The sequence below is a fragment of the Electrophorus electricus genome, chromosome 13 (assembly GCF_041902795.1).
Source record: "Electrophorus electricus isolate QZ-2024a chromosome 13, ASM4190279v1, whole genome shotgun sequence".
NCBI lineage: Eukaryota > Metazoa > Chordata > Actinopteri > Gymnotiformes > Gymnotidae > Electrophorus > Electrophorus electricus.
In genome coordinates this window covers 15,866,800-15,891,309 of record NC_137509.1, presented here as the reverse complement: position 1 = coordinate 15,891,309, position 24,510 = coordinate 15,866,800, and the positions used below count along the sequence as shown (strand labels likewise).

The 24,510-nt window shown below is 39.5% G+C and overlaps 1 protein-coding gene across 8 annotated transcripts in view; it reads right to left on the bottom strand.

Moving 5' to 3' along the window:
* The window catches only part of camk2d1 (calcium/calmodulin-dependent protein kinase (CaM kinase) II delta 1), a 47,586-nt gene extending 29,107 nt beyond the window's left edge, over positions 1 to 18,479 (bottom strand). For 3 of the 8 annotated variants that reach the window (XM_081694823.1, XM_027013116.3, XM_027013117.3), the window contains exons 1-2: positions 18,160 to 18,477; positions 16,701 to 16,795 (exon numbers count right to left, since the gene is read on the bottom strand). In XM_081694823.1, the coding sequence (XP_081550949.1) occupies positions 16,701 to 16,795; positions 18,160 to 18,221 (157 nt within the window). In that variant the 5' untranslated portion in view covers positions 18,222 to 18,477. Of the gene's footprint in view, positions 1 to 16,700; positions 16,796 to 18,159 lie in introns of all 8 variants that reach the window. The other 5 variants (XM_081694824.1, XM_081694827.1, XM_027013118.3 and 2 more) reach the window with 3 other exon arrangements.
* Positions 18,480 to 24,510: the final 6,031 nt, after the last annotated feature.

Below are 24,510 nucleotides of genomic sequence, written 5' to 3'. Positions count from 1 at the left end.
ATATGCCGTCACTTAATGCCAAAAAGTGTCATGACACATCCCAACATCATCAAAAATCTGTGTCACTTGTCAAATTTATGTCAGTATGACAAGTTGACAAAAGCAGCTTTTATGACAGCTTATGCTTACTGAAATAAGACTAAATAGGCAATTTATTTTGATGCTGGTGCATCCTACAGTCCAACAACACATTTTTTAATTATTAACAATAAGACTCAGCCAATGAGAACTCTATGTGCTCATTAATAGAGGGTGAGGCACATAACCAAGCTAAACTTCATTTTCAGTTGTAACCGTTTGCTGGGCAGCCATCAATGTTTCAACACACCAGATGCAACTTTTCAGTTAATGAGGGCATTAGAACAGGGAGATCATCACTTGGTTCATGGAGTTGTGAATATAAACAGTCAGGGCTTTTAAAAGAGACACAGCTGGAGCTTTTAAAATGTAGCATTATAGACTCTTTTTGCATTTGGAATTAGTACAATGGGCAATGGCAAAGTTGATCTGCCTTGCACCTTACCACCTGCCTTAGTACTAAGGACTGCATTGTGTTGCATCTCTGAGATAAAATTAATTGAATATGGGGTATTTTTTTTCATGGATGCTGTTTAAAGAATATACACAAATTAGTACACCACTACCTAGAACGAGCAGACGCGACATATTTTCTACCTTTTCCCAGAGCAAACACACCCGGTTTGGCTGACTGTCTCATGCTTTTTAGGAGCTGGTTCGGGTCTGCCTGTCTAAGCAGGAGAATCCCAATGTGTGTGTGTGTGTGTGTGTGTGTGTGTGTGTGTGTGTGTGGTGTGAGTGAGTGAGAGAGATAAATGTGCACAATAGCTATAAAAAAATATTCATGCAGTTTACTCATTTACAATTTACCTACTGACAAAAAAAAAAGCCAAAGCAACTAAAAATTATATACAGTATGACAGCAAAAAAACCCCTATATTCTTATATATTAATTTAATGGGGGGGAATTTTCTTCATTTGTTCTCTTTACAGCAAGCCTGTCACAGAAAACCATTCACAAAGATTAGAAGATTTGTCTGCTATCAGAACACAGGCACATGAGTGCAGTGCCATATGCATTCCTAAGAAATGCTCGTGAGTCACCCCTCAGGTTTGTAAAATAATTGTGAGACAGACCGACAGATACAAACACACACATGCACATATACCCCTCACTCAACTTTATCCATAGACAGGGGCCGATTCACCAGTAAGCTAGGAGCTTCAAATGTCATTCAAGAAGGCCCACCCATCAGCACCTTGTGTCATCTTCGACACAAAACGCTCTCAACATAATGCAAGATCATTCGTTTATTCAAATGTAATGGTGATAAAAGGCATAAATGCAAAACTTGAGAGCCCCGGCTTCTAGTAGCCATAAAACGTGTACAGATTTGCATGGCAGGCAAATCAGTGGAAAACAGGAAAGAGAAGAAAGAATAGGGAAATAGTTTAAAATGTTAAGAGAATGAGTGTTGTGCTCATGTAGAAACATGAGAAACGTGTTTCTATTTATAGTCATGCGGCATATATGTGTATGCAGGTGTTGGATCTGCAAAACCCTGCATTGTGAATCTAATGGGCAACTGACTTTTCTACGTCTAAGAACTTTGTATACGAGAACATAGATTATTGTCTAGTTCCAAAATACACACACACACACACAAATGCGGAAGCGCTGACTAAAGCAACCAGTGTTGCCTTGGCAGCTGCGAGTTCTAAACCGCACGGCTAACAAACCCCGGAATCTCCGCCCCGACACGCAGGCGGCAAGGCGCGCTGTCCAGGTAGACGTGGGCGAGCACGGAGGGCGTGGGAATTCGAGAGCTGGGGGGGGGACGACGACAAAGTGCCGCGGGAGGAAAGCGCAGCGCCCGCGAACGTGATGCGGGCTGAAAATAGCCCCATTCAGAAGTCAGGCGTGCGCGACTACGAACGGAAAGGGGGGGGGGGGGGGTCATTATTAAAGAGATCAGAAAACACAGCGGCGAGGACTCAGCAAAAGACGATGCGGAGAACGCAGAGCAGATATCGGGATTACTAAATCCATACCATTGATGTGTGTTAAAAACAAAAACAGCACACTACCGCCAAAGGTAAATAAAAAATACCGTTACTGTCATATAGCGTCGCTGTCTTCATCGGGCCTTGTTATCGCGACAATTAATAACCAACTCCTGTTACGTACGAATAGACTTTTATATCTTATAAATTTCACATGACGGACTCCACTTTCAACAATTCACAGTACAACGATACAATTAACTCTCATATAAATGCACACCCTCAGGTTTATCACGAATTGAACCGCTGTACACTACAATGGAAATATAGCTGTAGCAAAGACACACACAAGTACTTTATGCAGATGACATTTTCGCAAGGTACCTCAAATATGGTAGCGGCTGAAAACTTGTCGCACAGCTGTACAACAGAAAAATATTCTCTTACACAATGCGATCAGATTAAACATATGTATGTATTGTTCATGTGCTTATGATGCAATATATTTATGCACATAAATAAAGCTTTTCCATTGTAGTTGATGCACCAAACATTAGTCAGTCTGTGGTCTAGAATTATCCAAACAACTAGGAGCAGAAATAAGTTTCAGAATAAGTTTCAAAATTCACACTGTAATCTGTCCACGGTGTCACAGCAAAATGACTGTCGGCTATAAATCAGGTCACATAAAACAGAAAAGAGATCATGAAACAGAATGATTTTCCCGTCAAAGGTCTGATCCCATTGGGATGAACTGAAATGCCCAGTCATTTGTATGGTGTCTTTAATAATGTAAGACATGCATCACTACGACCTCTGCACTATGAAGTAACCACGTCGCAGAACACGCCGAAACAGCGATGAGTAACCTAGATGTTGAGGATTAAAGCGGTACCATTAAACACACCATTACACACGCGCACAGTTTTTAAATTTTTTTATACACATTTGTCCAACTTTACTTTTAAACGTCGTTAACAGCAGTGCGAGATGATGGATGGTGGCCAAGTAAAGTTTTAATGAAATCTGGTGTCTTGTGAGATCCCTATTCTTCACCCGGTCTTTTTATATTTGCTACCCTCTACACATCTGGTTTTGTCTTTGTCTGATCTCTTGGGCCTTTTTCTTTTTACCTGTCTATGGTCGGATTTCAGTTGCTCGTGCAGGGTCTCTGAGGCACTATTATTCCGTCAGCAAAGCTTTTGACTCCCGTTTCACGTTTCTGTGGGGTGGTTTTTTTTTTTGTTTGTTTGTTTTCCTCCTCTAATTTTGGCTACCTCCCCCGCATCTCGATATGCAAATGTGCATCTGATAAGACCAGTGCTATTCAAATGAGAACGAGTCACACAGACAGTAGATTGTTTCTGGCCACAAACAAGCAAGTTCGAAACAAGGTTTGTGCGGAACTAAAAGAGGTACTAAGAGATAGGGTAGAGAGGAAGTAAAAAAATAAAAAAAAAATTAAAGAAGAGAGAGGAAAGAGGACCGGTTGAGGGGAGGGGAGGTGTGTGAGAGAGAAATTTGAATAAGACAGTGTATTCCTGTCTTTAAAAGCCATACTGTGACAGCTGCTCTAATAAAATGAAACATGCTGAGTCAATATCTGATATGTAGCAATGATTCTTGACATCTGTGCAACTGTACGATTTTTATTATACATTTAGAGTGCTGGATTATAAGGAATCTTCTTGTTGGCAATAGTGATTGTTCTTTTAAAACACTTTGTCTTTTTTAAAACCAAGTAAAAAATGACATGGAGGCTTGTTCAGTAGTTTTATTTCCTATATCACACCTGTAGTGTAAACAAACAGTGGTGCCTTTTTATCCCCCTGTCTCATGCGAAAGGACCATGTGTCAATTAGGGTGAAACACTGCAGGCTACAAATGTGATATGCTGTAGTTTTAAAGTAACCATCTTATTACTGATGGCCACATATAACAGTTCAAAGGGTATGTTGATGATATTATGTAGCCTTCATGGCATCTAACTATTCAGCTTTGCATGGAGGGAGGGACAGGCAGAATTCTAGTAGTTAAAACAAGAATTTTATACAACTTGGTTTTTAATGATCCAACTTGCAGTGTAGATTCAATATTTTAATTGCTTTAGAGAAAATTATTCCAAAAGTTAATGTTTTCATCTAAAATGACAGTGAGGCTTACATACAGTATTCTACTGTATTCTGATTTAATCACATGGTGTATGATACTAAGCATCATGGCCACATACACTGGAAAAGCATTTATCATCTTACAGTATGCAAATAACTGATTTGATCAGTAAATCCATCTGCCCTGAAGTTTCTGCCTAAAACACCTTTTTAGATTACCATACTGTATATTTTCAGTATCCTTCCTTATATAGGCCTAGTCAGTTGTCGCATCACAGTAATGAGTTTCAAACACATCTGCAGAGATCTTTGTATTTACAAGATACGTATTAAGAAAATGATATGTAGAAAATGAAATGCTTTGCACAAAGACTGCGATATTCAACCACAGTCTCATGGTACACTACATATTAGAGCCACTGTACGTGCCCAATGAATCCAGATTCATGAGAGTACATACAGAGAGGCAAGCTCCATGTTGTGATGAAAGTAATGTTTTAAATGTGTTTGTGTGTGGCAGTGTGTATGGTGTCATGCATGTCATGCATGTGTGTGAGTGCTGGGTGATATAAAGCTGCGATGATGTAATGTTACTCTCCTTAGGGACACTCAGCTGTCTCCATAGCAACATGTGGATAATTCTGACTATTGTCTTCCATAGTCCACTTTTAAACCCATTCCTCTCGCTGCATACACCTGTGTGTTTATATGGATGCATGTCAGCGTGTCTGTGTAGCTGGTGTGGATGGGTTCACCCGTCCCTCTGTGTGACAGGTGAGAGCTCACTCACTCGCCCACTCCAGTGCGTGAGGCTAAACCACTGCTGGGTCAGCTTAGATGGGAGGGTTTGGAGGACAGTTGGTGTATGCATGATTGAGATGACAGCGTTGTCAGAGATGTAACATCCAAAAATAGATGACAGTCGCCATATTTGATTGGGAAGGAATCTGACCCATTGTCATGTTATTGTTTTAACCACACTAAAGTGATTTGCTTCAGTGATGTGATTAAATACTACAAGTTTTAATACAGACTATAAAGCAATAATACTATAACTGGAACTTGTCCAAGCCAGAACTAGAGAACTCTGTCATCACTGCAGAGGCCGTGCTGTTGTTTCTCCTGCACCAATAATAAATGTCAGTGGACAAACCTTCAGCCACTTTTCATGAACCCTGAATGCGTTGGAACAGGTCTGGCACCCTACAGGGCTGAGAGTACAGACCCTTGCTTTAAACAAACCCTTGTCATGTATAATAGCATATTTATGCAAGGCTGCACAGGAACACACGATGTGGAACAGGACAGGTAGTTGGCAAGGGCACCTGGCTTCCCACAAGCCCGCACTTGCCCTCGACGCAGTCTGCTATGCACGTGAGAGAAGACGATGGGAAGGGAGTCCAAGTGTGCGGCTAAATGATTGCCCGACTCCTGCATGCTGGGTTTGCAAACCCAACCCATATATGGTGTATAAAGGTCACATGCTGGAAATCAAACTGCATGACCACAAAAGACAAAACAAAAAGGAGAAAAAAAACAAAAAAAAAACCAAAAAAAAAAACGACCCACAACTGCATTATTTTGCTATACTGCAATCATTATATCACAAAATGGCAGTCTGAGTCATAGTTTAGGTCAGAGATATCTGTGTTTAATTTAGCTGTTGACCACCAGATAAATGGAGGGTTTCCTTTTGAATACAGTCCCAAATTCCACACACAGGACACATTCCAAATCAGTTTCCTACATTCTCGCTTCCCCCGGAATGTTCCTTTGGTATCTAACATTCTAGTAGAATATTTGTGATGGTTTCTCCTGTGTCTTGCTGTGGGGATCTCATTACATGTAGGTGTTTTCCCATGTAGATGAAGTGTCAGCTCTCTCAACATGAACAAGGCATTTATTAAGATCACTTAGAAGCTCACTCATAGTAAACACTTTCTCTCCCTTGGGAACCTTATTACCAAACTGTGTGTGTGTGTTTGTGTGTGTTAATACATGCACATATGTGCATATAGAAAATAAATGACAAATGTGTAATCAATGTGGAGACTGTGAGTGTGTGCCTGAGGGCAAGTGAGTGCTGATAAAGGGGCTCTCAGGAGGCATAAGTGTAAGGTTTGTGTGTGAGCGTACGTGCACCCATGTGTGTGTAAATGTGTGTCTGTATGAAGAAAGGACACAGAGGGGATAGAAGTGCATATGCCTGCTTCTATGTGGGTTTGTGTACCCAGAGGGGAAGCTCAAAAGGGCAGATACATTTGTGTGTGTGTGTGTGTGTGTGTGTGTGTATATATCACACAGAGCGAAAGCTGGCGAGATCTGAAGAGTGTACTAAAAGGGAAGACTGGAGGGGGTTGCTTTGGAGGGCATTCTCAGAGTGCGCATATGGGCACATTTGCGTTGGCAGTCTGACTCATAAATACCATGGAGTCGTGTTTGTTCTATTAGTCAAGCTGTTCATATTCCAATGCTGAACATAGCAGTAGCATTGACGATTTGGCTCACACCACTCTACGAGTAGGCCCAGTCAGTGGCAGAATGTGTGGGTGTATGTGTGCACTGCATTGCTAGACCAGAAGCACATCTGAGGCACTCTTTCTGCAGTCAGCTTGGTGTATGATACTATGCAGTGAGACAACCACTGAATTAGCGTGGCACCACATTATGAGTTTGGATCTCGTTATATGCAGTACTCAAATATAATTCTTTATACACACCCAGTGAGAGACAGATGGGAAGAAGGATATAGAGTAATGAGATTCAGAGTTTAGCAGAAAAATCATAAAAAGTGTCCTTTCCCTCCACTAGAGATGAACAGGAACAAGAAAAACCACTGGGGAGCAGAAGAAAAACCATTAGACTCAAAATAAAGGCTGTATAGCCAAAGCAGGTAAGTGGACATTGAAAAGTTGCATGGGCACATTACACTAGTAATCACAGTAAACTAATCATCATTGTAGTATGATGATAGAAACTTAGATGACTGGATGCATTAGTACTGTTTGAGAGATTGCAGCAAAGTAAGGTCTTGACTGGGGTGTGTGAGGGCCCTGATGATACAAGTCTCTGTCTCACTGGCCTGATTTCACCAACCTCTGGAGGACTTTGATGTGTAGAAAATGCAGTGTCAAACCATGACTCTACCAGTGGCTTTGGAGAAGCTTTGAAGGTTTCTGGAGGACACACTGAGTCATCTAAGGTAGTTGATACATCATCATGCCTTCTTTAATAGAAAATAGTTATTTGTGAACCAGAAGCCTTAAGTAATTGAATCTGCTATGCAGTAAACCTACAGATGTAAAGGAGGGCAGTTTCTCCACTTTCTTCTACAGTTGCCAACCCCCATACTTGGTTTATGGTCTGAAAACCATGCAACATCAACTATTAAGTAAGGTTAAGATTCATTTCAGAATGTTTTTAATGTGCGAATAGATCAATTACCAAACTAATGTGTGGGTTGTACTGAAGCCCATGAAGTCAGTGATGAGTATATGTAGATGTTCTTCTCAATGTGGATCAAAACCAGATAATTAGTGCAATTTTGACATGTTCTTCTAAACAGAAAGAGTGGAATGCCTGATAAATGGGCAGGTTTTGAATCGTGTTTTTACAAGGAATTTACAAATACTTTTGAAAGAATTTGCATGAATATTCATAATGGAATTCAGCACCTTCCCTTGGACTCCCACTACAAGTGCTTTGTTTCAGCATGTTTTATGTTTGCTAAATACAGGAAAATGAGCCCAAGTTACTGTCCATGGTAATTACTACCTTACTGCTGACCACAATGAGACAAAGATGTTGAATGGAACCAGGCAAATACGATATGGTGCATGGTCAGAACACCGCCAGGAATCAAACACCTTAACTCAAAACTGGTCTAACTGTTTTGTGACAAACCTAGAAATCTTCCATAGGTAGAGTTTTATTACATACATGCATCCAAACACTTTGGAATCTCCTGTTGCCTCCCACCATAAAAACCTCAAACACCTCAGTGAGTCATATTCTGGTAGTTTGAATCAGCTCTGGTTAGAAGTTCCACTTTCACTCTGAAGCAGTGCTATTTTTGCTTGCCATAAGCTTTCTTAAATGGTTTCAATTTGAATTTAGGTCAGTGCAAAAGGGGTACTGCCGAGCATGAAGTCAATTATTAAAAGAGCCACTGCGAGCCAATCATTAAAGAACTACAAAACAACACAGAATGCTGTAAATGTGTTGCTATAAATAGCTCTTTCACTCTTGGTGACTGAGCTCTGTATTTGTAAATTAAATCTCATGCTCAGTATTAACAACTTATTTTTTTCCCCTTTTTAAATAATAGTTAGATAAAGTTAGTTAAAGAACATGCTTTTGAGATTAAAGCATTAGTCCTTAAAGAACACTGGCCTTTGGGTCTGTGAATTCAAATTTCGTATTTCCATTTATGTAAACATCTTGCACCAAATTTAAATAAGCAATTTGCATACAGGAAAAGGTGCTGATTTTAATGTGACTGGTCAGATTCTTTCTGCTATGCAGAGTCTTTCAACAGCACAAAAAAAGGCAAAATAATGCCCATTATGATCTGATCCATCAGTAAAATCCTTAGGTTGGAAGTTATATGGAATCACCATGAAGACAATTTTTTCATAATGGACAGATTTTATGTGGAACAGAGAGGCTAGTTAGATGCTGAATTGAAAAAGTTTGAAGCACTAAAGTGAGCCAAGAAAAATGACAATAAAGCTTTCATGATGGGCTATTCTGTTCTGGCTAACATAAGTAAAATATCTTTAGGAGAAAAGAAGTACATTCTGAGCTGTAATGAAGTTAACTAGTTTAAAACATTAAAGTCAACTTAATTAAGCCCCTCTTGCTGCTGACTGCTAATACAGTTCTCTCTCAATGACCATTCAATTCTTTTGTTCAGTCTCACTGAAATTTGGCATAAATATCAGTCTCATCTCTGAATTACATTTTATTTTATCTTACAATATGCAAACTACATATCACAATAATTAATCAGATTTTTTAAAGAAATAAAAACACTTGAACTTCAGTATAAAGTGAATACCAAATAACATGTCTAAATCAAACCCAAAAATAAGCGGATTGCTCAGAGAGTAAAAAACCTCTCAAGGATTTGGTGTCAACTACCTGGTATTGCTTTTCAGCTCAAGTCAGCACGTAGAGGTTCAGTTAAACCACCCATGGATATAAAATCATGGCATGGTTTTTACATTTTGGGCCTTGAATTACACTCCCCCTCCCACCATGCCTTTTATTATAGTTTATAGAGCAATGTGACATATGAGTGAAATATGAATATGGTGATAAAATATCACCAGGCAAAAACAACAACAAAAGACACTGTAGTATTAATGTTTGCTATTGCACCTCACCCAGAGACCAGTGTAGCATCTACAACATGTTAAACAAAAAAACCCCAGAAGGTGCTTACACACACACTCTGCTAGGAACTAATGAATGTCACAGTGAGGTGAGGGACTTCAGCCATGCAAATAAGTGATGTCAATGACACTACAGCCTGTTAAACTATACCATCAGGGGAGCCCCCACCCCACACACCCCATACGTCGGAATGCCAAATCCCCAAAGATTAGTTCTCTTTGTGCTTTGCCCCCATTGATTTACAGTCTTGCCCATTATTTCAATTACATTCCCTAAAACAAAATTAACACAATTTACAATAGTACACAACAGAGGAGTGATTTTAAAACATATTTGTTGTAAAGTACTTTAATCTTTTGGCATTTTATACCTGACAGCTTCATTTCTAGGTCTAGGCTAAATGAACTGTAGCCTGCACCCTTGAGAGTCTGCACCCTTTAACCATTACACAACAGACACCAACAATAGGCTATATCTGTCAAAGAATGTGGTGCAAATGAAAATTAAGAAGGTCTTGTAAGATGTAATGTTTGCTGTTTTGAAGAAAATCAATACATATAAAATAACACTGGAAGAGCCTGTTTGATTGCTTGAAACAACTGAAAAACATGCCTAAATATTGGCAGTATACCATACTCCATTGTCACACCAATGTTGGGACTATTTCTTTGCTTTTTCTGCAGGTTGTGCCATGGGTGATTTCTACTGTCAATCAGTGTTAGAAAATAACAACATACCTTACAAAGTGGCAATAGCTTTCTAACTCTAACTCCACCAAGAATCCAGGCATGAAAAACACACAAAACAATCACAAACCAGCACTCTTAAAAGTAATTATTTACTGACCCGATTCTTTAAGCCATTCCTTCACCTCAACCAGAGGATAGTTACTTTAGGTTAAATACAAAGACAGCTTGTTCTAAACTAAAGACCTAACAAATACAGCATGATTAACTATCTCTAGCAAGCAAAGCAAAAATCCTATTCCTGAAGTCTACAGTAAACATTCAAACAGACATATTGTCTGCTATAATGACAGTATAAGTAGAAGGAAAAAGATGAAAAGAAAAAAACAAAAAACAAAAACAAACACTGAAAGAGGATAGAGAACACACACAAAGACTAAGTTCTAAATAAGTTCTTAAATTTCAGATTCCTATGCATTGTTGCTTCACTGTGCCTTTCCTGGACAAGGCTGTCCAAGATGGTGCAATTATTAGAACAGGCTGTTTCTTACCCCTCGCTTTTAGATCTGGAGGTGGAACATACACCATGTTACAGCCGTCTAATGGCCATTACTAGCATAATAGCCTAAGGCCTGTGTGCCAGATACTGAGAACTGAGACAGAAAGTTTCTTTGTTGTAAAACACTTTGGCTGAAACACTGGGATTAAGGAAAAAAAGCAGTCTTGGCCTTTTTTTTACTGGGTAATGTCATTGTAGGTTTAAGCCCACAGCATACAATGTTCCCCCTACTATAGTAAATTCAGATTTTTACAATAAGTTTGCCTACATTTTTAGGCTTTTGTTGACAGTGAAGAGAGTGATGCTTCACACCTGCTACAGTACATGTCCTGTCACCACTATGTGATGTGGTCGACATATAAAGATGGCATGGCAGTGTTGCTTAACCTTTAAGCATTTTGCCTTCACCAATGACATCCTGCTCAAGAGCAGAAACCCATTGTGGAAGGGCACCTTTGGGCTTTCATAGATTGATGTTCACTTCGAAAGACAAAGAGGCCCTAATTAAGCAAAGCTAAACTCTCCTTCGAGCCACTGGCCTACTTGGGTAAATTAGGATGTTGACTGAAGACTCTAGAGGCTAATCCACATTCCCCCTCTCATATTTGAAATTGAAAAACACTGATCAGGAAAAAAGGAACTTTGAAATGTGCACGGGTGGGTGTGGCAAGGATTCTAGTGGGGCACAACTATTTCTTTAATAAGCATCTCAAAGTAAGACTGTTAGGTTTTGTTTATCTTGCCATCAAGATTAATCTGGTATGATAAATCATGCTTTCGTCTATTCAGTTTGCAAGCATGGGAACCCATTGGAACTGTAGGCTTCAAGAAATCATTCATGAAGTGTCTATTTGCATGGGTGCAGGCACATGTCATTGTTAGGGGGAAAAAGGGCTGTAATGTGATGATGATAAAGTAATTAGGACACTTGATACAGCATTTGTGATGGTGTTTTTGTTCATCTGGTATTTCCCCAGCCCTTCCCAGTTCTGTATGTTCCACAACCAGCATTAGATTTGCAGTGAAGTTCGACCCTGGTTAGATACTGGCCTCAGCACATTTTTACCAGAAAACTTGGCAGAGTAGATGTAATTATCAATAGTTACTATGCACTGACCCCCCGTTATTAACTAGTGAAACACGGACTACTGAATCAGAGACTTAACAAAAAGCCAATTAGGTTAGCTGACCTGTTTCCACCTATTGAGGACTTCTCTAGTCAAAGTATTTTTATAGTCACTACTGGTTATTTTGTCAAAAGAAGAATTTCCAGAAGCATTATGTTATAATAATATCAATGCATGTTTATATAATCCTCCCCATTATAAACTTGTTGGATTAACAAACACAGCAAAAAACAAATGTTAAATTGCAGAAGTTGCTTTTCTCATTCAGTATTAATATGAGAAACTAAGAGGAGCAGAAACAGCATTTGTTCGTAGAAAGCTGAGAACCTGTTTGCACGACTGGTTCTGTGAATGGGAGAGATCTCTGATTATATAACACACTTCTATCCAACTGCCTCTCATATGGCAGACTGAGAATGGCACTCCCCACGGACTCTGCCTCCACAAATAGAAATCAGAAGACTACAAGAGGAAAATCTAAATGTTCTCTACCATGCCTAATCATGAATTTATGAAATCATAAAGAGAAAAAAAAAAAAACAAAAAAAAAACTGAAAATTTTAGGCAAGACATCCAGTGCACATGGCAGTGAAACTTTTTTGTCTTTGCTTGTTATCCCAAATATCTTAATATTCGATATCCAGGAAATGCATTAAGATGAGATTTAAAGAACACAAACACATGTTAGACAGGGAGCTTGCCATGATCGAGCTCTCTCTGTTGCAGGGCCCTGTTACCATCATGGATTAATCAGCTGCTCCGACAGATCTGATCTGCCACTGATGACAGCAGCAGGAGCTTGAGTGACTCTAATGAGTGAATGAAGGATGCCTTCTGAAGAAATTCAGGCAGAGGCCCTCTGTGCATCTGTCAGGAGTGGCTCCCCCCCACCGCCCCTTTAGTTGCTCGCTCGCTCACGCACGCACGCACGCACTCTCTCCATCCTCAAAGAGGCTATTTTTAGCAAGCCCATGCAGCGCTCAGTCGGGGGGCCTTCAGGGCGGCTCAGACGTCTGTGAACGCACTTGCAAGGTTTTACCGACGTCAAACGAGCGGTTCAGCGACACGGCGATCGGCGGAGGCGGTCAGCCTAGCACTGTGGCCTTTGCATGCTCTTCAGCTGTTGCTTTGGTGCTGCGCTCTCCAAGCGCGTGTCAATGGCAGCTTCCTCTCTGCTGGGCTAATCAAAGGCTAACAGAGCATTATGTAATGGCATAAGAGTGGGTGCGTGGGGGGTATGTCTGGCTGAGCAGTGGGTGTGCATGCTTTTGTTCGACTTAAGACTGTAAGTGACACATTACCATTACATTCTTCACATGTCTGACTATGAGAAAACCACTGCTTATCCAGGCTTTGTACATACATGCTTAAGTGTATGTGTAAGACAGACACGGAGGCTTATATTAGTCTTTTCACAGTTCTAACAAGCCCTGAAAGGATCTCGGGTCTAACATAAAATCCTAAAAATAAAATAAAACAACCTGGAATGCAATTCTGGGTCAACCGGTACATTTGACTGGGAGCATTAAAGTGCACTAGAGTAGTAACACCTTGAATCATGTTTGGATTGAGCGAAACAATATGTGACAAAGGGAGGAAAAAGGATCATTCCGCTCCCATGCAGCTGGCCCCAGAGGCTAATCTTTAACATAGCTCCAGCTACGCATGACCCACATACTATAACACATACATATGGGGTCAGCCTTTACCCTGAGCATTACTGCCAGGAGGTCATCATGCCTGGATGCACGCATTTTGGTGTGAAGCACACAACTGCTGAAATGCGGAAATGTATTTAAAATATGTAAGCTGTGCTACACAAAAACAGAGACAGTCATTACACATTTTTGTTGAACACAAAGTATCCGCCGGATGATCGAAGTTCACAAAGTGTGTGTTTTGTGCTTTCAGAAAATCTGTTCAGTTTTACAGAACCAGAAAGAGAAACTGAGAGGCAGAAGAAAAAACAGAAAGAAAAACAGAAGTGTAGACATAAAAAGCAGTTGGATCTGCCAATCTGTTTAGAGGTGCTCAGTATTGATTCCAGAAATGATCAGCTCCGAGAGGCTATCTGGAAATAAAGCAATTTGGCCCTAAAGCAGAGCACAGCCTGACATGAGAATCTGGTTCAGGCTTACTTATCTGGTGAGAGCATTTCCACCATTTGCTGGGGCAAAATAATAGGGAATTTGAAATGGGCTTCCTCCTCCCTAGAGGCCAAACTAGGGCATCATCATCAATTTACCAACCAAGATTTGGCATTGTATAATGTACAGAAGTACTACTCAATCATGTGTACATGCATAATAGAGCACATCTACTGTACTTTGAGGTTGAGTGATAGGTAGGTTGTTGTGCTTGCTATGCTTCCTGTGGTTGCCATGTTGGTAGGAGGGGACGAAGCAGCCAAACATCGCATCAGTAAGACCAAACATTACACAACTGGGTGCTTGGATTAATTAAGGAGTCGGTTGTGTCCAAATGGTTGCATGCCTAACATCTACAGGAAAAAGTGAATGCTGTCTCCTTACATGTTTCATAATTGTTTTTTGTTTGTTTGTTTGTTTTTTTAAAGAATCCTTGCTATGAAACCTTTTTGTTCTGCACATATTCCATTATAGGACACAGTTTCCTGATGATCCCAGCTAAAGCACTCATTATTTCACCTAAAATTCAAGATGTATTTTTTATTTATTTATTTATTTATTTTTACATTTTTTGAGTGACCTCACTTCTCTTTTTAGGTCAGAGATTCTCTCGGAGGTCTTTAACTTGCCCTGACTTAATTTCCCTAGGCTCACAAATGCTTACAGTTCCGAGACTGTAAAAACCTAAGGAAACTCTGTGGAATCAATGCTTACTTACTGATCTGAACCCTACTAATCTTGGATGGCCAGTGAATCCACAATGAAGAGAAGAAACTGATGTTTCTGAAGTTACACCCGAGAACCCAAAAGGAGTGCAGGTTAGCAAGTCTGCTTAGCCTGAAGGCCAACACAAATGATTACAGCTGCTCTCAATTCAAGTCACCATTCTCAGGTGATGACCCAAATTGAGATCCCCGAGGACAAAAGAAATGTCCTTGAATTCCAATATGTTTCATAACTATTTAGAACTTTCATAAGCATTGAAGACAAGATATAATGAGGAAACTTTATATAGACCTATTTTTTTATATTAAGAGCATATCAAGTTACTCAGCACAGATTAAGACCACTTGAAAAGTATCAATAAAGACTCTTAACAAAAGAAATAAGTTGTTTGTATTGAAAGCAGGTCTTTTCAACCACTTCTATTAAAGCAAACTCAAGCTTGGCAAGAGACATGGTGTCCCTTTCTTAAATGCTTCTTGGGTAGGGAGGGCACTGAGCATTATTTCAAATTCAAGTATGCATTTGAGGGTGGAATGCTGCTTTCAAGTGATCTGATCATTTAAATGAGCCTAGCTAATTTCAATGTCCATCATCCTCTTAAATCACATCACATCACATCAGTTAATCTATTCCATACATTCAAATTTTTGTTATCGATTGCTAAAATCACAATTTACTAAACCTAATCCTAACTGAACTCAACTAACCAAACATAGCTTGCACCATGGACATGAGATGCATTTCTATCCAGAACACAGAGACATTAGTTGATTAGCCATAGAAATTTCTATTCAGAGAGGACCTTCAATGGTTGATAGGATTTTGTTTTCTACACACCTTGTTTGTCCAAGATGCGCAGAAGCACGCACACACACATGCACACACACACTTTTTCGAAGTGTTCCAGTCCCTGTAGAACTGACTAATACATCATATAAATCCCTAAAATCAACCAATCAATAACTTAAAAGCATACATGCTGACTTGCCCACCTCCCCGACTTGCAACACTCAACCTTCAGACCATCAAACTCTTTTCCATCCTTCTACACCTCTCACCTGCTGCTCTCTCTCTCTCAACCAACTTCCCCACCTTTCACACCAAAGCCCTCTCAATCTCTCACTGGTCCATTACAGATTCATGGTGAGTCAATACAGAGCCACTGGGACCATTCTGTGCCCCCACTTAGCAAACAGCTGCCAATGAAAGCCCAGCTAGACGTGAAAAGACATGCCTCTTCTGTCCCATATGGCCCATTTTCCTACTGACAGAATGAACCTAGGTGGTGAGGCAGGGGGCTAAGCAACCAATAAAGTAGGAGACATTATTGGCTAAGGCTAAGCACCTAGCAGTGAAAGATCTACATCCACATCATTTATTGGGGTGTTTAAATGCTCTCCATTTTTAAATGGACAATGTTTGCACTATAGGTTGCCGTGGTTATACACAAGTCCTAACTGTTTATCGCAAGCATGAGTTCTTTGAGGTTCGCTTCATACAGTAAACAGAACGATGTATGCCACCAACCGTACTGTATTCAGATGTGTTTTTTTTCTGTATGAGTAAGCAGAAGCGATTTTTACTCACTGTAAAAGAGAAGGTAAGACATAGAGAAGCCCAGTGACCAAAAGCTGCTGGTACAAAATGTTCATGAAAGTAAAAGTATTAGTGTTATTAAATGATCTGTGCTCTACTATAGCTTGTTGGGCAAATACCTCATAGGCGTTTTTTTAGATCGGCATGTATTGCTTAAGACTTGTAATAGATAATGAAACTCAGTTTTGATATCATTATTACCAGACATGTCACTGTGGGTTCAGAACCCTACATACTTTTGTGCTACACCCGTGGTACACAAATAACCAAAACCCACAAACCCTCATTTTTGGGATATTTTTCAGCAGCCAGCAAATGGAAGTGCTTACCCCTGGCAGACAGCTTCTTGGTGTTGATAATTTTGGCAGCGTACTCCTGTCCCGTGGAGATTTTCATACATCTTCTCACTACTGAGAAGGCCCCCCTGTAAGATAAAGTGACAATCATACTTGTGTTATTGTCCTCTCTAGAGGGAAAAATTGTTATTTAAAAGGAACATTCTATCAAAACCTTATTAGCTCTGCCAGAATGCATCATATCCCCATTGGTTTGACTAGGGGTTATGATAAAGCAAATGCCATCAAACTCATAGCAGGCGCATAGCAGTACAGTTCACTCAGTCTTCACAGTGAGGAACCACATACCAAATATTGGATGTTGGGCGGAAAAGTCCTTTAAAAGCCAAAGTCAGGGATGCTAAATAAAGTTAATGGCTATACCAGTTGAGTAGTTTTGGGCCGACCGGGGGGGGGGGGGGGGGTTGAGAGAGAGAAGAGAGCGAGAGCGCGAGAGAGAGAGAAGAGAGCGAGAGCGCGCGCGAGAGAGAATTCTGAAAAAGAATAACTAGCTCTTGTGAAATTATCCAGTATCATCTGCCAAGTCACAATGTAAAAACGGATCTTTCTGTATAATTTGCCCTGCAATGTAAAAACAACAGAGCGCCCTGTGTATTTTCACCGCAATGTAAAAACAACAGAGCTTTCTGTATATTTGCACTGCAAGCGTAGTGTTCAGATCTGTAATGGCGTTAAGTAGAATAGGCTAATTTGGCGGAAAAAATTAAAATACAATTGAAAACCTTAAATTGGAACCAGACATTTGAACAGACGAATAAAAAACAAAATAACTGCAGGTTTTAAAAGCTGACCCCTGCAGGAGGCAGGGGGGGGCATATTCTATAGGACTTTGTCATTTATCAAACAGCTGAAGTGCATTTTCCCTCAGCACTAATGTTTTGTTTATCCAACGAATGTGCAACGGAGCACACAAACAAACGCCGGTGTCAAACACCAGTTTCATCTCTGGTGTCAAAATTCCAGTTTAAAAATGCAACAGTGTATGGATATTTCTAGAAACAGACCTTTGTCAAGCGCTAAGGACATTTCCACACAGCTTGTAAGCATTTAAAGCACTGACAATTGAGAACCAAGCAAGGTAATTAACCAGTGTTTGAAATTCACCCCACTGATTCGGCTAATATAAATCTACTGCCAATCTACTCAGGTTTGCCTGCTTAACCTTAGGGTGGGGGGCGATCCCACAGTTTATGACTGATACACAACCGGTACACAGTCCAATAGTTGTCCATTTTAGCGTTTCACAAGGGAAAAGCAATTCCCCAACCTTTTTGCGGGAAAGTCTTTAGTTGTTGCAAGTAGTAGTTAGGCTGCAGAACAGGTCGAAGGTAGACAAAACAAGACAGGCAACTAGACGGGGAGTAAACGGAGCTTAAGAGTAGTCCAATATGAAATGTTGCGTTCACTGTGTTGAAGTGTGCGCATGACTTACTTTCCCAGTTCTTCATAAAGCTGATATTCGTCGGTAAACCTTGTGCAGGTTGTTGAAGTCATTGTGAGGGAGACGGAAAGGAAAATCTGAGCAAAAAGTCAAGTCTTCTGTGGCTACCTCTTCCTCAACCCTTTCCTCAGTATCTTCAAACACGAAATTGAAGTAAATGTTTAAATTGGGAAAAGAAAAGTCCAGACTAGCAGCTACAAATCCACTTCCCTGGTCAGGAGGTGACTCGCACTGTTCGGACGCTTAACGGCGACAGAAGTTGAGACCATCAACACCGCACCTCTTCTGCTGTCTCGATTCGGATGCGACCTCCTTTCACTGCTTCCTGCTTGTCAAGCTACGGTTGGTTTTCCTGCTGTACAACGCTGCCCCCTGGTGATGAACAAGGGGAGTGTCCCAATAATTCCGTAGTATCATGTTATTTTTAGCTCGATATCAGAATCAGGTCCTGAGCCCAAGTTTGAAATGAGGCCGATACATTACGCAGGGTAATTTTATTTGAATATAAAATGTTGTATTTGAAGCATTTCTAATCTAACCATCTGGCAATTTCACCTTGAGCTGACATGCGACAAATTAAGATATCTTCTACTAAACTACTAATCTGACAATCTGCCATGACGATCACGCACTCAGCCCATGGGCTCGAATTAGAAAAGTACCAGCATATATTTAAGTACAGGGCAATATATAGTGCACAAAGATGAAGATTTTTTTCTTCCGGGATTCGACATTTCTTTAAAAAAAAATGGTGGCCCTTCTACTGCAAAAATAGGACTGGCAGGTAATTGTTTTCCCACATTACATCACCTTGATCTTTGATCTTTTGACTTTGACCGTGCACGCTAACATAGTTCTCATTATGTTAAGCAGATTAATGACATCGATTCATAATTTTAATTTCCATTCAATGTCACAAGAAAGGAATCAAAACATTTTTTTTTTCTTAAAATTAAAAAGCGGGAGACTGCAGCAAGTTGAAGGGAAAGCATTCCAGTGACAACGTTACCTATGAATGTCTTCAGTTGCGGTCTGGTAACGGCCTGTAGCAAAGTGTATTCAAATTATACATTTGAGACTGGTGTGTGTAAAACTGATTCAAAGCCCGGACTGTTTTTGTTTCACAGTGAGGAATCATGATGAAGCCTGAATAAAGGATTTTGCCAAACAAGAGCGAAAACCATTTAGAAATATACAGGCCACCTGGGGGGAAATCCATTCCTGTTCATGTATACTAAACAGTCAATGAGTACTCTTTCATGTGGGTAAACCTTCAGTTTGTCCAAAAATGCCCTCTCCTGGTTAAACTGTGTATTGCATTCTCAGTCCATGTTCTCTTAGTTCAACAGCTAAATAATAATCAAAACCTGAAGCTGTATACATTTACAGAACTGCTCAAACGTGTAACAGTTCACTTTTGTAGATCTAACAATTATGATTAAGCTTATGCATCAGCCAATCCTGAATATGGTTCCAACTTTTCAAGTGTGTACTGTTATTTCATTTAAAAAAATGTATATGAAGAATTATGAATAATAATTTACCAAATAATTTACCCTGAATGATTCTTCACAAAGCAAGTGAATACAGTGATGGAACAATATCCCATCAGGAGATATCAAATTTTGTCCTGAGAATTTAATCTGCAAGGAGTAAAGATGCATATTTATTTATTTATTTATTTCACTATACTGATATTTGGCAAACCTACCCTTATAGGAGTCATATGTGCATTGCAGTGTGTACATCATATATCTATCTTTCTTTTCACCTTGCTTCAGAGGCACATATGGGCTTCCCATAATGCATCTGAAACAGCTCCATCTGTTTCAGTGAGCATGTTGATGATAGTCCCAGAGGGCTCAGAAGGGAGTGAGCATTTGAAGGTTTTCTCATTTTAGTGGAAAAGAGACTGGAGAAATGAAAGTTCAATGGCAGATGGAGAAGAAAGGTGTCTTATCCGTAGTGTCAGCCAAAGCTGTACCCTTTTTCAAAAAGAGCATTGGAAGTAGTGATCAAAAAGAAGAAAGCTAGCATATCCATGAAATGACTACGTGTTTGGAGGGTCAGGAGAAAAGGGTTGTGTTTTCTCTTCTTGTACTGCCCATGCTGTTAATGTCTTTGGAAAGCTGCCACTCTTGCACTCTCTCCTCTGGGAGTTTCAGCTGGAGGGAGCTCAGGCAGCCAAAAGTAACAGTAGGCGTCAGACTGGAGACCATTTCTGATTGGTGCTCATACTTAACATGGGAGGTACCAGAGAAGAGTTCTTCTCTTCTCTTCATCCTAACTAAAATCAGCTGTTCCATGTTCTCCCTTAATATCCTCAATGAACCTTACTTATTTATTGATTAACTGCTAAAGTCATTAATATGTGTCTGAAAAATACATAAATTGCTTATAATTCAATATGAGGTCAGTTTGGGGTTGTGCCATCTTTTGTGCCATCACCAAATGTTTTGAATTAGTTTAACTTCTTAACAGACATTAAATGTGGAAAATCAAACAAGAGACTACGAACGTCCCTGAAATCTGACCTTCTATATGGATGTCGTCATCCCCCAAGACACCCAGTGTTTCCTGTGAAAGTGAAGACCTTTCAGAATATTGCTGATGAATGTGATTAAAGCCCCCAAAATCAACAGCAGGGTGGATCCTCTCCTTTGGTTTGAATCATGTTTTCCATTAAATGTTTCCTTCATGAAGGAAGGTAGAAGTAAGTGGAAGTAAGACTGGTTTATTCAGATATACCCTGAACAAGTAACAGATGGGCCAGATTGCCAGACCCAGATTAAGCTAAAGCCTATGCCAAAAGGAATTTTAATGGGCACTACAATTTAGAACAGAGCAAGTCTTAATCCATGTCTGCAATACACACCTCATAGAATTCAATCCATTGTGTATATGTCAGTGCATGAACTTTTATGGAGTTCTAAAGCTTTCACATTTCTGAATTTATCACTGCATCTGGCACATGTGATATTATTTAGATTTGTCTTTACATAAGCATCCCAGAAAATTCTGCATCCTTCATAAAAAGGAGCACTCAGTTATGGCCTTGGCTAGCAAGGGTTGAAGTTCACAAGCTCATGCACACGAACAGCTATTATGTAATTCACTTAGCTTGAATTGTTTGAGAGAAGATGATGTTTGGCATGTTATGGCTATGAATACATGAAAATGGTCTCAGATGTAGGCAGGGAGAGCAAGTGTCAGTGTTGAGGCAGTTCCTCGCAGTGGGAGAGAATGGAATGGAAACTGGGTGGAGGAATAGAGGAAGAAAGAGAAGGAGGAGAAGTAAGGGAAAAAAGAAAGCTAGGTGAGAAGAGAAGAAGGGAGAACGAGAGATGGGGCATGAGAAAAGGGTGGGCAGGAAAAAAGGGTAGGAAAAAAAGGAAAACAGGGCACCTACCAAAATGAGTTCCGCATGAGTTTGGGTGAAATTGCTCAACATGGGCTCTCCCCATGTCTGTGCTCTTGCAGTGGGAACAAGGGTGGACTAGTGAAATGAGTCCATATAATTTTGCTCTGCATGAATAAGATGCTTTTTCCCTGCCTTACATAAGTGCACAAAGACACACAAATAGGCACACAAACATGTATATGTATACACACAATAATATACATACAGCTCTTTGGTACCTTCTCGTTGGAGCCCGTTGCCCTTATTATTATTATTTTTGTAGTCCTGACTGGTGCTATACTGTGGGAGGGTGTATTCATAACATTCCTGCTAATTTTTCATCTACAAGTGTATGTGAAATATATAACAGTTGCACCACAGCCAAGTAGCAACAGAGCTCTCACTAGATGTAACATCCTGGACTCATCAATCACCTCATGTGCTGAACATCCAATGACAACACAGACATGCATGAAGTGTGCAATTACCACATAAAATCTGCCACGCTGCCTCACCCCTAAGGAATGCAGTGACGTTATCAAAAGATCAAGGACTGCAGAAAACACAGCAGTGCATTCGCATGCAAAGCCAATAGCCTGCCAGTCAGCAAGATATTTTGTGAATTATGTCTGCACATACCGGATTTGCTTCACATAAGGTTTATGTTTTACACCTGTGGTGGATTACAGAGAGATCCTTGTGTTGCAGAGATGTTACTGATTCAGACATATGCAATAAAACATATAAAGGTATACATAATAATGGAGACATCCAACATCATGTAAATGTGAAACTTTCTGATAAGGAATTATGTACCTTGTTCCTTTCTTCATGAAGAAAAACCATGCTTTTGAGGAATAAATGAGGTTCAGTGATTTTTAGATGAGGTGACTGGGAAATGCATTTCACTTCAAACTTCAACTGGTTTAGCAGTTCATTAAAGGGGCATTGTCATCTTAAAAGACATAAACATAATAGGGTTTAAAGGGAACTCACAGCCAAGTGTGCTTACTTATAAAATGCCTTCATATCCGTTGGCTACATAAACCCTTGCAGAGAAATCTCTGAATGCCCATGAGATGGCTGTTTGTTCCATAATCCTGTTGCCAAAAAACATTGTTGGTCTAAAGTATCTTTTTCTTCAAACATAAACACGTTTGTGAGGGAAAACAGTGAAACTAATATCAGACCACCGTACTTCTTTCTTTTGCTCAGGGATCCAAGGATTTTGCACTATCCCATTCAATACCTGCACTGGCTTGGGATACAAGTGCATTCAGAATGGCAGCCCAATTCAAAATTCCATCTTTGTGAAGCTCATGACAGATGTTTTTATGCTGGATTACAGAGGTGCTGATTACTATGGTAATTTTTTTTTTAAGGCTGTAATTTAGTGTTTTGTAGCAGGTAGCTACTTTCTTGTCTTGTAGCTATTTTTTTTTTTTAGATATATTTGGTCTCCGTTTGGTCTATATTATTGTGATTTTTTTAGATTTTTCCCTTTGACACAATAAGTTTTTCTTAATTACTGATTGTCAGAACTCTTATAGTATACTGATAATTGTTCAACCTAAAATTTCTTACCTTAATTGCAATGTGTAATTGAGTTTGTGATTGAGATGTAGTTGCTTAAATTGTTGCTTTTCCATGTGATTTCTTTGGTATTTTGTGCACCCTTTCTATATATTTTCTACAGGAGATGCAACAAGGATATGAGCAAATAAAAACTTAATTAGTGAATAGTTATTCAGTGTAGATGTTGCTATTCAATAGCTCTTGTATTCACACATTAATATGGTCATCATGTTTGTAGTAAAGGTCTATTCAGTCTCTTTAGAATGCTAGAAAGATTTCAGTCTATTCATTTAAAATTGTAAAACATAAAAAGAAGCACAAAGTTAGCATCAAAAGAAGTAAACCAATAGAGTGATGTAGGTAACAGGTGAAATCCCTGTAAAACAGCACAAGTTGCATTACATGTAATAAAAAAAATACCACTGTTTAATCAGCATTCTACAACTAAATGTAACAGACATGGCAAATATTTATATATAACCATCTAAAGAAATATTACAACATATTAACTGACATTCATTCATAATTAAAAAGGTATATGTGTTAGCATACAGACATCGTGCTATAACATACTTTCCACACCAACCAGATGAGGAGTAATTAATGCTGTTGAACTCCTTTTACTTTTTAAAAGAAAAACTTGGCTAAATTTTGTATTTGTATATTAATTCTGGCTGTGCTTTAAAAACATGAATAGTGGGGGATTAAAACAGACATATGTTAAGGGTTTGATTAAAGTAATTTATAAAATCCAGCCTGTTTTCATTGTGTGGAGGCATCAGGGAGGGCTGACCTTGGAGTAGGGTGCAGCAATGTAATATTTATGCCATGAACTTCAATATTAATTTGACAATTTAACCACATCTGTAAGTGTTTTACATGGACTACTTTATTTTGCCCTCTTGAACCAAAATATTATTAACTAAATTACTAAAAAGATACTTGTTTTGTTCTTCATTGGGTTAATGTATCTACAATGTCAATGTTGATCATGGAAATTTTGCATTCAAATACCAGTATACTGTACGTCCGGGCTAAAATGACCTAATAAAAAGATCTCCTATTAGTGTTAAACTTGGGAATGCTGTGCCTTAATAATCAAGATGACAGTTCACATAGGCACATTATTCCAAAAACATTCCATCATTAAAAAAATATTCCAAAAGCATTCCAGCAACAGGAATATTACCATTTCTCTTTCTCTTTGTGTTTTCTGCGACCAACACCCACATATGTAATGTCATGATTATTTCCCCCCAGAAACTCCCATGGCCTTTGCAGTGGATGATATATGTGGCACCCCAGGGATCCTGATGGTTTAACTGAGCCAGAAAAGATTAATAGTTTTTTCCCCACTTGAATGGGAG